General features: G+C 40.8%; 1 protein-coding gene across 4 annotated transcripts in view; it reads right to left on the bottom strand.

The window, feature by feature from the left end:
- Window positions 1–1,579: 1,579 nt before the first annotated feature.
- The window catches only part of TANK (TRAF family member associated NFKB activator), a 128,680-nt gene continuing 113,288 nt past the window's right edge, over window positions 1,580–16,971 (bottom strand). For all 4 annotated transcript variants that reach the window (XM_075318829.1, XM_075318828.1, XM_075318831.1 and 1 more), the window contains exons 9-10: window positions 16,320–16,861; window positions 1,580–2,012 (exon numbers count right to left, since the gene is read on the bottom strand). In XM_075318829.1, the coding sequence (XP_075174944.1) occupies window positions 1,857–2,012; window positions 16,320–16,861 (698 nt within the window). In that variant the 3' untranslated portion in view covers window positions 1,580–1,856. The remainder of the gene's footprint in view (window positions 2,013–16,319; window positions 16,862–16,971) is intronic.

Here is a 16,971-nt window from a genome sequence, read left to right as displayed (position 1 = left end):
TGTAAAAGCACAACAAATATATAGTTCTTTTTCTGCTGCATTTTTTTCCATTTTGTCCCTGACTTTAGGACCCTGTTGCATATCTACATATATTATATATATATACATATATATATATATATATATATAAATACATACATACACACACACATGTTTATGTTATTTATTATTTATTTTTATATTAAAAAAAAATATATATATATATATATATATATATATATATATGCATACATACATAAAAAATGCAGTAGAAAAAGATCTATATGCTTGCTCTTGAGAATGTAATGAAAAAGGTTACAGAGCTGGCTGCTTTAAAAAAAAAAAAAAAAAAAGTGTATATATGTATATATATATATATATATATATACATATATATATATATGTATATATATATATATATATATATATATATATAAAAATAAATAATAATAAATAATATAAACACACTTTTTATGTATATACTAGTAGAATATTAATATATTATTTATATATTATTTATTTATATTACACACACTTTTTGTTTTTGTTTTTTAAATGCAGCCAGCTCTGGGACTTTTTTCATTAAAGTCTTCCATAGTAAAAAAAAAAAACATAAAAAAATTCATGTCTATTAAGAAACAAATAAAAAATAAATAAAAAAAGCACACACTTGAAAATCATGGTTAGAAAGAATGCAACACAGAAAGCAATAAAAAAAGACTGATAAAATCCTGAAAAATCACAAATTTTGCAGAGACAAACATACTGGAAAGAATTTATCTTATCTCATTTGTCTTGGCTCCTTTTTGGTCTTTTTTTGATATAGTTCTTTGTGGTTTTTCTAAAGAATTTATCTTCCCCTGCATGCTAGAAACCTGAGATCGAAGAGTCACAAAATTTGTAGGAGGTGGTATTTGTGCCAAATCTAGTGCCTTTTGCGTCAGTCCCAGCAGGTTCTTTAGAGAGGGAGGGGCTTAATGAATGGGGTGTGGTCTAGCAACGCACAACACACACACTATAATCTTTCAATTAAGCTGGATCCTACTTGCCCATAAAACTGTGTAGGCTTTGAGCCCAGATAGAGGCATATTAGGTTAAAGTCTCAACAAAGAGATAAGCCTTGTTGCTGGTTGTTGGGCTCAATGAATTGGCCAATTTGTGCGCTAAGTACCTAATTTTTTAAACAGTTTCAATAGCAGGTCCAAATTCCTATATTCAGTGCTTGCATATTATAGCATTTCAGAATGCTGCTGTATTTTTTTGATTGTTTTGATTATATTGAATTCTCAGCTTGCAACTGTTCACACTTGTCTTGTTCTGTTTGCATTTGCTAGTCAGTATTTAATATAATGTAAGGCAAAAAAGTCTTCCTTTGTAGCTGAAATCTACGTTACATCATGGCCTACATAGATTTAATTTTCTGGCACATAGACAGCCTGCACACACGCCAGATTTATTAAGAGGTGTGTGCCACTTGATAAATTTGGTGTCCCTTACTCAGCGGTCTGTATGTTCAATGCCAGGGTACTAAATGCCTTTCTTAAAAATTCCCAACCTTGTACAAAAATTTCCAAGCATAAAAACACAGTAAATTGACCACTTATAGTCACATACTTACGTTTTATCATCACTATTAAAATGTAATTTATTACAACTTACAGTATATGCAGATAATGCACAAGATAGAAAAAAAAATAATGCAATTTCTTTGGAGGTAAATAATAATAATAGATATTATTACAAGGGAACAGTCCGAACACGAACAACGAGGTAAAATCAAGTCGTCCAAATAATTATTCATCAGTGAAACTGGTCTAAAAAAAAATAAAACAAAGAAAAACACAACAACAAAAAATATGGACACCGTAATGATCTTCTTAAAAATGAGTGCTAAGATGTCTTAGAAAATCTCTAGATGACGGTGGGAAAACAGCTTGGCAATATTCACATATTTGAGCAGTATCCTGATCCCATGTCTCACTTCCTAGAATTGATAGGTCATTGTCATGGGGCGTTGATGGCTTCCAAATTGGCTAAAATAGAAAAAAAAAAAAAAGTTTATAGTTGTATTAAATAAACAGTATATTAAAAAAAGATTTTGTGAAAAAAACCCCAACATAAATACCACAAAAAAAATCCACAAAAAACCTGCTAGTTTAAAATATTTTAGACCGGTTTTGAACAAACCAACATTTAATAAATTAATCTGTCAATTCTTCAATTTTTTTCTACAAATTGTTTTTTTTAATCATACAAAACAGGCTTAAGTTCAGTTACAAAAAGTATTCTAAATAGAATTTAATATATATTTTACGTTTTTTTCTATATTTGTTTTTTAAATTATATAAACAGGCTTTAAGTTCAGTTAGGAAAAAATATTATAAAAGTAATTTAATATATTATACCTTAATACATACCCAACTTTCTTTCATAGGATCAAGAATAGATTTTTTCTGGTAGTTTTTCTATTTTACTAACAAAAATAATTTTCTAGAAATTAATGAGTATTATAAATGTATTGTCCATGTTAGAGCAAGGAGGCATGGTCTACAGAGCCAAACCTGGATTACTAGAAAGCCCTATAAATCACTAATGTTTGGTTCAGTAGCCGGCAATGGTCAACAGATGATTAGAATATGTCAATGTCATGATTCACCTTTGGCTTTGCTCCTTGTAGAGCCATTGGGTTTTCTCTATTGCTTGGTTGTTTGTATTCCCCGGGTCCTTACCGGTGGAGGGGCTTGTTTGGTGCCTTGTTATGGTAACTGCCTTGCTTTATCTTTTGGGCTATTTCCACATCAACTTTTCCAGTGATAGTTACTGCTCTGCAGTATGTGCTTCTGTTTCCCGTGAGTTTGTTCTGAACCTCGTCCCATTACCCTGACTTCTCTCCCTGTCCACTGCTCCATCTGTATTGTCTGTGCTTCCTGACCCTCCACTTGTCTTGTACCCTCAGTCTCGTTTCCCCCCTTTTGTACTGATGTTCCCCTTCGGCTTCTGACCCCAGCTTGCTCTCTGGCTACGGTTCTGCTCCCCATCTGTATCTGACATTACTTCTTCTACGTGACTTTGGGTCCTTTTCCTCCTTTGCACTGACATGACCTCCCGGCTCTGACTCTCGGCGTGTATGACCATTCTGCTACCTCCCCACCTAGATACTGGTGACATCTAGTGAGCAGAAGCCGCATTACACCTAGGAGCTCTACATCTCTCATGTGTATCTGCACCCCCTGGTAGTAACATTACAGTCAATATCTTCATCAATAAACAATATTGTCTTTTTGCTTTTGGGTGTTTATTGATTTTGCTATCTAACATCAAGTGTTGAATTTCTATGCAGCGCCTCTACAGGATAAAAGCAGTATTACACCATAGTCAAGAAAATCAATGGGCTGTCTATAGAATGCAAAGATCTGATGGGTCCTCCAGCGCAATAAAAAAAATGTAGAGGAAATCTTTTACTAAACAATGGATTTCCCTCTATTGATCAAAACAAGCATTCATACAGGAAAAAAAAAAGAAAATGAAGGAAATAAAATGCAAATAAAAAAAAGAATATTGGCTCCATCTTTAAGGGGATTGACCCCATTGAGAAAACTTTTCCCTAAAATTTTCATTAGTACTACCCCCGAAAAAAAAAAACCCAAAGCAAGCCATGCATTACTAACCCCATCCAAATTTCCACCACTTCTCACTGATTGGCTACAGTGACAGACAATCAGTGAGCTCAGTGGATCTGATTGGCTTGCACCATCTACATCGGCAGAGCCGCTTAGGTCTTTCCGTAATGCTGTGGACATGACATGAGACAATAACGAGGAGTGGTGAGGACTCAGGGCTGGACCAGGGGAGGGCAAGTAAAGAATTTATGTATTTATTTTACTACTAACGGAACTAATACTAAAAACTTTTCTTAAAGTGGAGAATGCCTTTAAGAGGTTAAAAAAAAATTAAGTTTTTCCCCCTTTTTAGTTTATGTGCTTGGTTAATAAGAAGAACATCATGTTATCTCCAATGTTTTTCCCTAAAGATATAATGGAAGTAACAGTTAAGAATCCTTTTCAATACTGTGAACAAAAAGTATCACAGCCCACCCGAGCTGCTAAATCTTACGATCATTTACAACTAAATAATCTGCAATGCTCAGTCTTATAAATAGCCATGTTTGATAACAGTCCGCTCTTTCCTTTCTTGGTTAGTCGGGGCACAAACATATGGGCCATATGGAATCTCTTGAGTATAACTTGAGATGTCCACGTTGATATATCAACCTCAAGAGTGGAAGGAGGTTGTGTACAGATGTCCATATTGGATGTTTTAAGACACAGATTAGAGCATATTGAGATTCGGGATGGGAATTACTTGGCAGTATGTTAATGTGATGACTATGTGTTGAAGAATTCCATTGACTTCCATTATCTACAGTGACGACAATGAGTGTCGCTCCCAATTGTGTTTTCAGCCGTCACAATACTTTCCTGTTTGCCGACCCTCCTTGATTTGTAAACATTGCTACTTTTGCATGATGCACTGCAGCCGCCAACAATATTCAGGTTGGAAACATTCAATAACGGGCAACCATCATCATTAGGTTAGGTTCCAAGAAACAAGAAGGACTTTATACTGTATTAATATTTTATAAAATAGGTCTATAACCATGAACACCGATAGATGACGACCCAAGAATTACACGGTCTGCCAGAAGATATTAAAGGGTTTGTCCACTACTTTATCATTGATGGTCTATCCTTAGGATAGGTTATCAATATCTAATCATCCAGGGTCTGACACCCGGCACCCCCGCCAATCAGCCATTCTCGGTGCTGGAAGGTGGAGAGAAATGTTCAGTTCCAGATCTGCCCGTCTTCTGATAATGGCAGATTGGCTAATGTCCGACACCCAGCACCCCATCCGACCAGCTGTTCTTAAGCGGGCTTTACACACAGCGACATCGCTAGCGATGTCGCTGGTGAAAGCACCCGCCCCCGTCGGTTGTGTGTGTCACGGCCAAATCGCTGCGCGTGGCGCACAACATCGCTTAGACCCGTCACACATACTTACCTGCCTAGTGATGTCGCTGTGGCCGGCGAAAGGCCTCCTTTCTAAGGGGCGCAGTTCATTCGGTGTCACAGCGGCGTCACTAAGCGGCCACCCAATAGAAGCAGAGGGGCGGAGATGAGCGGGCCGAACATCCCGCCCACCTTCTTCATTCCTCATTGCGGGCGGCCGCAGGTACGGTGATGTTCCTCATTCCTGCGGTGTCACACATAGCGATGTGTGCTGCCTCAGGAACGACGAACAACCTGCGTCCTGCAACAGCAACGATAAGTGAAAAAGGAACGATGTGTCAACGATCAACGAGTAGGTGAGTAATTTTGATCGTTAACGGTCGTTCCTGCGTTTCACACGCAACGACGTCGCTAACGAGGCCGGATGTGCGTCACAAATTCCGTGACTCCAACAACATGTCGTTATCGATGTTGCTGCGTGTGAAGCCCGCTTTAGTGTTGGTGGTAGCAACAGGTGGCCAGGAATGCTCAGTTCGAGAGCTGTCCCATCTTCTGGGAGGTGGATGTGCTCGCTATACTCATAACGAGTACTGTCTAATACTCACGTATTCGTTCCGAATAGCATATGCAATGCAAGTTAATAGGGAAAAACTCGCAAAGTAACGAGTAACCCGAATGCCGCACTATTTGTGTGAGTAGCAAATAGTGCGGAATTCCAGTTACTCGTTACTTTGCGAGTATTCCCCATTGACTTGCATTGCACACGCTATTCGGAATGAATACGCAAGAATTAGACAGTACCCGTTACGAGTATAGCGAGTATGAATAGTTAGGTACTCGATCAACTCTAGTACTAATGCTAAATCTGTATTATGGCCCTCTGACCATTATATTTCTTTCCAGTGGCTTAGGGGTCTTATATCCCTAGATAGTATATGTGACCTGAGTAGTGCCTAAGGGCAAAATACTGAAAAATAACGCTAATGTCAGATAGATATAAACATATCGGATTACATAGTAGTGGCAACAAAATACAAAGTTAAGTACCTGACGACAATCCTTTAGTGGTGAAGCAAATTTAGGGCTACATGAACTGGGTAGGACGTGTGATTAGAATGTACTTGCGGGACATACCGTAGTTTGATGGTTTTAAAGTTTTTATATTATTCATAAGTCCATTGGGTTCAACCTATAACCTAAAATGTTAATCCAAAGGAAAGTAAAAACCCCATGACGCAGATGATAATTGTAAAGATGCAAAAATGTTTTCGTCATGAGCATCTATTCCCCTTTTAATGCATCCAATTATTTAATTTGCCTTGGCAGCAACTGCCTGGCACTGGTCACTAAAGTCGAGTTTACTGTCCATCAATATACTCAAGTCTTTTTTTGTGACAATTTTACCCAGTGTTTTTTTACAATTTAGTACATAATTTAAATTTTGTCTCCTTGACCCAAATACATGACCCTTATAATTATATAGATTAAACTTCAATTGAAATGTCTCAAACCAAGCCTGCAGGTTCCTCAAATCAATAATATTATATTATCTTCTTTTGCATTGATTACTTTGCAGAGTTCAGCATTATCTGCAAATATTGAAATTTTACTCTGTATGCCCCCTATAAGGTCATTAATAAGTATTTTGAAAAAAAAGAGGGCCCAATACCGACCCAGGTGGCACCTACCCCACTTTTTACTGTAACGCAATACAAGTATGTTCCCTTAACACCCTCAGTTTTCTACCACTGAGCCAGTTTACCCATATACAAATATTTTCCCCTAGTTCTCATTTTATATTTGGCAGTGTATAAAACACCTTTGAAAAATCCAGATAGATGACATCCACAGCATTCTCCTGGTCCATCCTGGAAGTTACCTCCTCATAGAAGATGAGTCTGACAAGACCGAATCCTTACATGTTGATGTTGGGTCATGAAGCTATTCTTACTGCGATACTCCAACACCTCTTAGGAAACCCTGAAAGATTTTGAGTACCTAACTCCTGCAGTACATCTGGCCTCGGGGACTTGTCAACTTTAGTGATTTTTGAGGTGACATCGTACGTCCTTCTGGTGATATTTAATGGAGAAATTCTAAAATCCCTGATCTTATCGTCTCTAATAGGATTTACTTGTGTAAATACTGTACAGCAGAAGACGTTTAACAAATCAGCCTTTCCCTCATCTTCTTCCACAATTTCACCCAGATTATTTTGGAGGGGGCCAACACTACCACGTTGGAATCTCTTATTGTTTATGTATTAGAAAACTATTTTTCGATTACTTTTACTTTCCTAATTGATTACCGTATTTTTCAGTTTATAAGACGCACTGGATTATAAGACGCACGCCAAATTTAGAGGAAAAAAAATAGGACCCTCTTACAATCCAGTGGTGTCTTACTGGGGGGTTTGCGGCAGCGGTGGTGGAGCAGGGTCACAGGAGGTAGGGGCGGTGGTGGAATAGGGCGATGCTGTGGGCAGTGCGACATGTGTCCTATATGCTCACTGCGGGCACTGAGAGTTAAGGCAAACACCAAGAAACTGTTGGTGGTGCAGGCTTCAAAGAAATGGTGCCCGGAGTCGGAGTATGCACAGATTGAGCTGTCAGCTCAATGACAAGTCGAAATCTCATCTGCGCACGCGCCACCTCTGATTGACATTTTCCTTAAGTCCGCTGCTGGCAGATTAGTGGGCCAGAGGGGGCGTATGTGCAGATGAGCTCTTGAGCCGAGAGCTCCATCTGCGCACGCGCCGACTCTGGGTGTCATTATTTGAAGCCCGCACTGCCGACATTTTCAGGATGGCCCCTGCTTCACTGCCCGCAGCACAACAGCCTATAGCCCCAGAAGCACAGCGCCTGTAGCCCCAGCAGCACAGCCCCAGCAGCACAGCGCCCGCAGCCCCAGCAGCACAGAGCACTCAGCCCCAGCATCACAATCCCAGCAGCACAGCCCCAGCACAACAGTGCCTGCAGCCCCAGCAGCACAGTGCCCGCAGCCCCAGCAGAACAGTGCCTGTAGCTCCAGCATCACAGCGCCCTCAGCCCCAGCAGCACAGCCCCAGCAGCACAGCCCCAGCAGCACAGCCCCAGCAGCACAGCAGGCTACAGCATCGCCCTTGCCTCCTGCTACCCTTCTCCATTGCCTCTTCTACATTTGGATTATAAGACTCACCCATCATTTTCGTCCCAAATTTTTGGGAGGAAAAGTGCGTCTTATAATCCGAGAAATACGATCCTTAATGCCTCCTCACTACCCTCTTTATTTCCCTAAATGCTTTCTTATGTGTCCTTTATTTCGCCCCTTACAGCTCTATTTAGCCATAGTGGTTTCCTCCTAGTTCTAATTTTCTTATTCCCATGGGGTAAATTTAGGTTAATCTCAACATGAAAAACTTTCTTTCTACTTATCATGATCTCTACCACCATTGCAGTACGGTTTTTAGGACGAGCTCACAATAAGTTCTGTTAATCACCGTTTTACTATTCATATTTATTTTTGAAGAAATGTCTTGTATTTGTGTCCTCCATTTCCAACTAATAATTGCAATTTTAGCGAAAAATGTTTATTTTGCTTTTAACCAATTCGCTAAGTTAAGCCAAATTAAAAAGAAAAAAAAGTTATAGGAAAACAAGAGAGAAAAAAAAAAAGAATTTTCTTTTATAAATTTCACAAACCAAAGTCATCTCAAGATTCCCCCTTCACCCTGGTGCGAAAGTCAATTATCTAACCTTCTGCCCTGTGCCTTTTGACAGCTCAACACCATTTTTTTTCTTTTTTTTTTGTAAAGCTGCTTTTTTTCTTATCAACTTGTAAATCACATACCAGCTGTTTCTTCTGTTCTGGTATGGGGGAAAAAAAACATACAATGCAGACTGCCACCTTGTGGTGAAACTGCACACTACAGGTCAAAGCTCAAAACTTGGGAACATTCAGGCAAATTTATCTGTATTGTACTTTATTAATTTGTCTTTTTAAGGTTTAATAATTTATCACTGTTCTGTAAACCCAGTGGCAGGAAGGAGAAGAAGAATTATGTGCACACTTTTCTGTTTTAAAGTTGATAGCATAACGCTAGTAAATGTAATAAATGTTTAATCGTGGGATTTAACCACTTTGTTCCTTATTACAAAGTAACAGTGGGGTAAGAAAAGGGTCGTGCTGCTTTTTCTCCTTTCTGCTTCGCTCTTTTGTCTCTGAAGGCCACTTTGTTATATTCAATGACACAAAGGCATCAAGAAAAATAAGAGAAAAATTATATTCAAATATTGATGTGACCTCTTTAAGTTGTTCAATCTAACCTTCATATAAAAAGGATGTGACCCCTTATTATAAATACAAAAAAATGGTGTCCAGGTATTTATGGGACACTGCTATCTTTGCTGCCATTCTTATTTGTTTTAATGGAACCTGTGGTATTGAACATTTTATATATATATATATATATATCTATATATCTATATATATCTATATCTATATATATCTATATCTATATATCTATATATATATATATATATATATATATATATATATATCTATATATATATATATCTATATATATATATATATATATATATATATATATATAGATATATATATATATATATATATATATATATATATATATATATATATATATATATATATATATATATATATATAAAGCTGAGTGTATGTATGTGTCAGGGCAGGGAGGACTGGTAGGCCCAGGAGGTGGATCCACTGGACCATGCACCCCACCGGAGGGCAGGGTACACGGCAGCCGGAGCACTGGCGTGGCAGGGACAGGTATAACCAGGTCACCAGGGTCACGGAGTTCTTTAAGACGGTACAGAATGCTGGTACAGGTAACAAGACACAGAACAAGGGGACCTGAGAACCTAGCTCAAAAGACAAGGCTACAAGACACGTTGATCAGGCCCCGCCCACATGGAAAGGCAAGTCTTATATACCCAGCACAGCCCCATGTCATTTCCTGCTTCAGGTGTGCTGGGCCTATAAGACCAGGAGAGTGGGCGCGGCCTGGTCCTATACAGAGGCACTAGTCAAGAGTCAGACTCCTGAGACCAGGAACAGAACACAGGAGAGCACGAGCGGGAGCGGCAGGCGTGACCGGCGGACACGTGAACTGGATCAGTGGGCAAGGAGCGGTGGTGCGATGCAGGTGCGACTGGATCAGTGGGTACGGAGCGGTGGTGCGATGCAGGTACGACTGGATCAGTGTGTACGGAGTGGTGGTGCGATGCAGGAACCGGGTCAGTGGGTAAGGAGGGCTGCCGGGACACCGGGAGCGTGACAGTATGTATGTAGGTACAGTATGTGTGTATGTGTGTGTATATCCGCTAAAGGAATCCGCACCATCGCATTTAGGCTATGTGCCCACAGGACTCTGTATCTGCGGATTTTTCTGCATCAAAATCCGCAGCTTTCCCCCGGAATCCGCACCTTTTCATAGATGCGGATTTGATGCGGATTTGACGCAGATTTTTTTGCGGATTTTGCGATTTTTTTTTTTTTAATTCAATTGAATAGGCAAAATCCGCACGAAAATCCGCAACAATAATTGACAGGCTGCAGATTTTTCCGCACGAAAATCCGCACGATTTCCGCTGCGGAAAAATCCGCAGCGTGGGCACAGCATTTCCCAAATGCCATAGAAATGGCTGGGGAGTAGCTGTGCTGCAGATTCCTGGAAAATCCGTGGCTTTTCCGCGAGAAATCCGCGGCAAAATCCGCGCATTTTCCGCAGCGTGGGCACATAGCCTTACAATCACAAAATTTTGCACAGACACTCCATGGGACTCAGGGAACGTCATAGCCCATGTTTTGATGGGAAAATTTAACCCCGCGCTTTACAGTTACTCTCCAAGAAACCTGCCTCCATTAAAGTCAATGGAGCTGTGAGCTATTAGGTTATTAATAGGAGCTGTGATTGGTTGCTATAGGAACAAAATAAATTGTTAGTATAAGAAGCTTATGTGTGAGGTAATAAGATGTCGGTGGGGAGATGGATAGAGAGAGATAGAGAGAGACAGACAGACAGTCAAAGAGACAGAGAGAGAGACAGACAGTCAAAGAGACAGACAGAGGCAGACAGAAACAGACACGGAAAGACACAGGGAAAGAGAAATAGACAAGTAAAGAGATGGAGAAAGAGACAGACAGGGAAAGAGACAGACAGGGAAAGAGACAGACAGGGAAAGAGACAGACTGGGAAAGAGACAGATGGGGAAAGAGACGGGGAAAGAGACAGACGGGGAAAGAGACAAACGGGGAAAGAGACAAACGGGGAAAGAGACAGACCTGGAACGAGACAGACAGGAAAGGAGACAGATGGGGAAAGAGACAGATGGGGAAAGAGACAGACGGGGAAAGAGACAGATGGGGAAAGAGACAGACCGGGAAAGAGACAGACGGGGAAAGAGACAGACGGGGAAAGAGACAGACGGGGAAAGAGACAGACGGGGAAAGAGACAGACGGGGAAAGAGACAGACGGGGAAAGAGACAGACGGGGAAAGAGACAGACGGGGAAAGAGACTGACAGAGATAGAGAGAGACAAACAGACACAGACAGACACAGATAGAGAGAGACAGACACACACAGAGATAGAGACAGACAGAGAGACTGATACAAAGACAGACAGAGAGACTGATACAGACAGAGACACAGACATAAGAGAGACAGACAGAGACTGGGAGAGACAGAGAGACAGTTACTATCCCGGGCAACGCCCGGGTACTACAGCTAGTATATATATATGTAGTACTCAGTGTTGCCAGGGATAGTAACTAAGTCTCTCTCTCCCTCCCTCCCACTCTTCCTCTCTCCCTCCCACTCTTCCTCTCTCCCACTCTCTCCCTCCCTCCCCTTTCTCCCACTCTCCGTCTCTCCCATTCTCTCTCCCCACTGAAATGTGTGTGTCTCACTCTGTGTCTCTTTCTCTGTCCATAATAGGAGTCTATAATAACAGATCCATTCCCAGCTCCATTGACTTTAATGTAAGCAGTTTTTTTGGCAAATAACTGTAAAGCTGGGTACATTTTCTTCTCAAAACATAGTCAATGATGTACCCTGAGTCAAACGAGGTGTCTGTGAAAACATTTTGTGATTGAAAATGCGACGGTGCGGATTCCTTTAGAGGACACACACACATACATACATTCAGCTTTACTGTATATATTAGACTAATATATATATATATATATATATATATATATATACAGTTAGGTCCAGAAATATTTGAACAGTGACACAAGTTTTGTTATTTTAGCTGTTTACAAAAACATGTTCAGAAATACAATTATATATATAATATGGGCTGAAAGTGCACACTCCCAGCTGCAATATGAGCGTTTTCACATCCAAATCGGAGAAAGGGTTTAGGAATCATAGCTCTGTAATGCATAGCCTCCTCTTTTTCAAGGGACCAAAAGTAATTGGACAAGGGACTCTAAGGGCTGCAATTAACTCTGAAGGCGTCTCCCTCGTTAACCTGTAATCAATGAAGTAGTTAAAAGGTCTGGGATTGATTACAGGTGTGTGGTTTTGCATTTTGGAAGCTGTTGCTGTGACCAGACAACATATGGTCTAAGGAACTCTCAATTGAGGTGAAGCAGAACATCCTGAGGCTGAAAAAAAAGAAAAAATCCATCAGAGAGATAGCAGACATGCTTGGAGTAGCAAAATCAACAGTCAGGTACATTCTGAGAAAAAAGGAATTGACTGGTGAGCTTGGGAACTCAAAAAGGCCTGGGCGTCCACGGATGACAACAGTGGTGGATGATCGCCGCATACTTTCTTTGGTGAAGAAGAACCCTTTCACAACATCAACTGAAGTCCAGAACACAATCAGTGAAGTAGGTGTATCTGTCTCTAAGTCAACAGTAAAGAGAAGACTCCATGAAAGTGAATACAAAGGGTTCACATCTAGATGCAAACCATTCATCAATTCCAAAAATAGACAGGCCAGAGTTAAATTTGCTGAAAAACACCTCATGAAGCCAGCTCAGTTCTGGAAAAGTATTCTATGGACAGATGAGACAAAGATCAACCTGTACCAGAATGATGGGAAGAAATAAGTTTGGAGAAGAAAGGGAACGGCACATGATCCAAGGCACACCACATCCTCTGTAAAACATGGTGGAGGCAACGTGATGGCATGGGCATGCATGGCTTTCAATGGCACTGGGTCACTTGTGTTTATTGATGACATAACAGCAGACAAGAGTAGCCAGATGAATTCTGAAGTGTACCGGGATATACTTTCAGCCCAGATTCAGCCAAATGCCGCAAAGTTGATCGGACGGCGCTTCATAGTACAGATGGACAATGACCCCAAGCATACAGCCAAAGCTACCCAGGAGTTCATGAGTGCAAAAAAGTGGAACATTCTGCAATGGCCAAGTCAATCACCAGATCTTAACCCAATTGAGCATGCATTTCACTTGCTCAAATCCAGACTTAAGACGGAAAGACCCACAAACAAGCAAGACCTGAAGGCTGCGGCTGTAAAGGCCTGGCAAAGCATTAAGAAGGAGGAAACCCAGCGTTTGGTGATGTCCATGGGTTCCAGACTTAAGGCAGTGATTGCCTCCAAAGGATTCGCAACAAAATATTGAAAAAAAAAATATTTTGTTTGGGTTTGGTTTATTTGTCCAATTACTTTTGACCTCCTAAAATGTGGAGTGTTTGTAAAGAAATGTGTACAATTCCTACAATTTCTATCAGATATTTTTGTTCAAACCTTCAAATTAAACGTTACAATCTGCACTTGAATTCTGTTGTAGAGGTTTCATTTCAAATCCAATGTGGTGGCATGCAGAGCCCAACTCGCGAAAATTGTGTCACTGTCCAAATATTTCTGGACCTAACTGTATATATATATATTATATATATATATACAGTGCCTACAAGTGGTCTTCAACCCCCTGCAGATTTAGCAGGTTTGATAAGATGCAAATAAGTTAGAGCCTGCAAACTTCAAACAAGAGCAGGATTTATTAACAGATGCATAAATCTTACAAACCAACAAGTTATGTTGCTCAGTTAAATTTTAATAAATTTTCAACATAAAAGTGTGGGTCAATTATTATTCAACCCCTAGGTTTAATATTTTGTGGAATAACCCTTGTTTGCAATTACAGCTAATAATCGTCTTTTATAAGACCTGATCAGGCCGGCACAGGTCTCTGGAGTTATCTTGGCCCACTCCTTCATGCAGATCTTCTCCAAGTTATCTAGGTTCTTTGGGTGTCTCATATGGACTTTAATCTTGAGCTCCTTCCACAAGTTTTCAATTGGGTTAAGGTCAGGAGACTGACTAGGCCACTGAAACACCTTGATTTTTTCCCTCTTGAACCAGGCCTTGGTTTTCTTGGCTGTGTGCTTTGGGTCGTTGTCTTGTTGGAAGATGAAATGATGACCCATCTTGAGATCCTTGATGGAGGAGCGGAGGTTCTTGGCCAAAATCTCCAGGTAGGCCGTGCTATTCATCTTCCCATGGATGCGGACCAGATGGCCAGGCCCCTTGGCTGAGAAACAGCCCCACAGCATGATGCTGCCACCACCATGCTTGACTGTAGGGATGGTATTCTTGGGGTCGTATGCAGTGCCATCCAGTCTCCAAACGTCACGTGTGTGGTTGGCACCAAAGATCTCGATCTTGGTCTCATCAGACCAGAGAACCTTGAACCAGTCTATCTCAGAGTCCTCCAAGTGATCATGAGCAAACTGTAGACGAGCCTTAACATGACGCTTTGAAAGTAAAGGTACCTTACGGGCTCGTCTGGAACGGAGACCATTGCGGTGGAGTACGTTACTTATGGTATTGACTGAAACCAATGTCCCCACTGCCATGAGATCTTCCCGGAGCTCCTTCCTTGTTGTCCTTGGGTTAGCCTTGACTCTTCGGACAAGCCTGGCCTCGGCACGGCAGGAAACTTTCAAAGGCTGTCCAGGCCGTGTAAGGCTAACAGTAGTTCCATAAGCCTTCCACTTCCGGATGATGCTCCCAACAGTGGAGACAGGTAGGCCCAACTCCTTGGAAAGGGTTTTGTACCCCTTGCCAGCCTTGTGACCCTCCATGATCTTGTCTCTGATGGCCTTGGAATGCTCCTTTGTCTCTCCCATGTTGACCATGTATGAGAGTGCTGTTCACAAGTTTGGGGAGGGTCTTAATTAGTCAGAAAAGGCTGGAAAAAGAGATAATTAATCCAAACATGTGAAGCTCATTGTTCTTTGTGCCTGAAATACTTCTTAATACTTTAGGGTAACCAAACAGAATTCTGGTGGTTTGAGGGGTTGAATAATAAATGACCCTCTGAATAAACTTTTCACAATTTAAACAAAAAAAAATAAATAACATTCTTTTTTGCTGCAGTGCATTTCACACTTCCAGGCTGATCTACAGTCCAAATGCCACAACGCCAAGTTAATTCCGAATGTGTAAACCTGCTAAATCTGCAGGGGGTTGAATACTACTTGTAGGCACTGTGTATATATATAATATATATATATATATATATATATATATATATGCTCTTGCTATACTGAGGAGTCCACTGGGAGGCCCATTGCTGTGATTGCTGGCCTTCTCCTGTATGGCTGTCAATAACGTATTAGGACCGCCTACTGGACTAATATATAGCCCTTTTTTTCAAATAAAAAAAATACAAGTTCTACAGAATCTCTTTCCATTAAACTGTATCAATCTGATAAACTCTTCCTTCAGACAACAATGCATGTCTGACATGACCATTTCCCTTTAAAGGGGAGCTAACAAAAGCATCACATGAAAGTCCCTTTAACATACTGCCTTTCTTTTCAATTTCTTAGTTTCGTACAAAGATATATTTCAAGGTATTTTTCATTTTACAAAGACCCCCGTCCCCTTTTTAAAAAATAAACTGTGCTTTACTCCCCTTCCCCAGGTCTAGCATGGAGTCTTTGCCACTCCTCCTGGTGTCTGTTGTGATGACAACTCATAAAACAGCGCTGCAGGCAATCAATTAACTCAATGCCTCTTACCGAGATTACAGCACAAGCCGCTGAGCTCTGATTGTCTGCAGCGCTGTCGATTTCACGCTGCAGATGATAACAGGCACCAGGAGCAGCGGAGGAGACTTGGCTCTGGACCTGGGAATTGTGAGTAAAGCATAGTTTACTGCTTTTTAAAATAAAACTTAGCAGGAAAAAAAGGGTTTTTTGAAATTAGGAAAACCGCTTTATTAAGTGTTTCTGCTTGTGGTTACGCTTCTGGGCTCAACATATTGATATGCTACGAGACAGGGCACAAAAGGTAAGAAAGAGTAAATCCTCCATATGTTACCTGCTGAGGTCCCCGCACTGTCCTCTCTACGATCTCCATGGATTTATCCACATCTTGAGTATCTGGAATTTGGAAAGTGTTTTTGCAATCACTCCCTGAGCTATTGGCGGCCAAAACAAGGCCACTGTCCTCATCTGTCGTTACAACAGTGCCCCTAAAATTGGCAGGGAGTCCTTGGTGGGAGGCAGTCTTTGGCGATCGAGGTGAATATGGTGGACTGGATCGGGTTTTGCTTAAATTCCTTAGCGTAACGTCAGGAAGCTGTTTGTCGGAATTCGATTTCTGCTCTGGAGGAAAAATTATTGGTTTCCCAGGGGAGCTTTCCAAAAAATCACATTCGTCGGAGCTCGGAGGAAACTTAACGCTCAAGTTGGACAGGGACTCAACGGAGACACTCAGTTCATCATCCGGTGCCACACCACGAGGAGTAATGGGTGGAAATCTCAATCTGATGGGTTTATTCTTTGGTTTATGTAGTATCTGTGCTTCCTCGTTCTCTTCATCGGTGCACTGAACCGGCATGGAAAACTGCAGCTGAGCACCTACAAGATATTGTATGCAATGAATAAAAGAATTTAAAGTTCATCTCCAATCTCAACATTACAAATAGTACATGCCCTTTTGAGTATTTCTGTAATATTTGACTAAGTGT

The sequence above is a fragment of the Anomaloglossus baeobatrachus genome, chromosome 7, assembly GCF_048569485.1.
Source record: "Anomaloglossus baeobatrachus isolate aAnoBae1 chromosome 7, aAnoBae1.hap1, whole genome shotgun sequence".
Taxonomy (NCBI): Eukaryota; Metazoa; Chordata; class Amphibia; order Anura; family Aromobatidae; genus Anomaloglossus; species Anomaloglossus baeobatrachus.
Note: the sequence above shows the minus strand (reverse complement) of the source record. Positions and strands in the feature narration are given on the sequence as shown.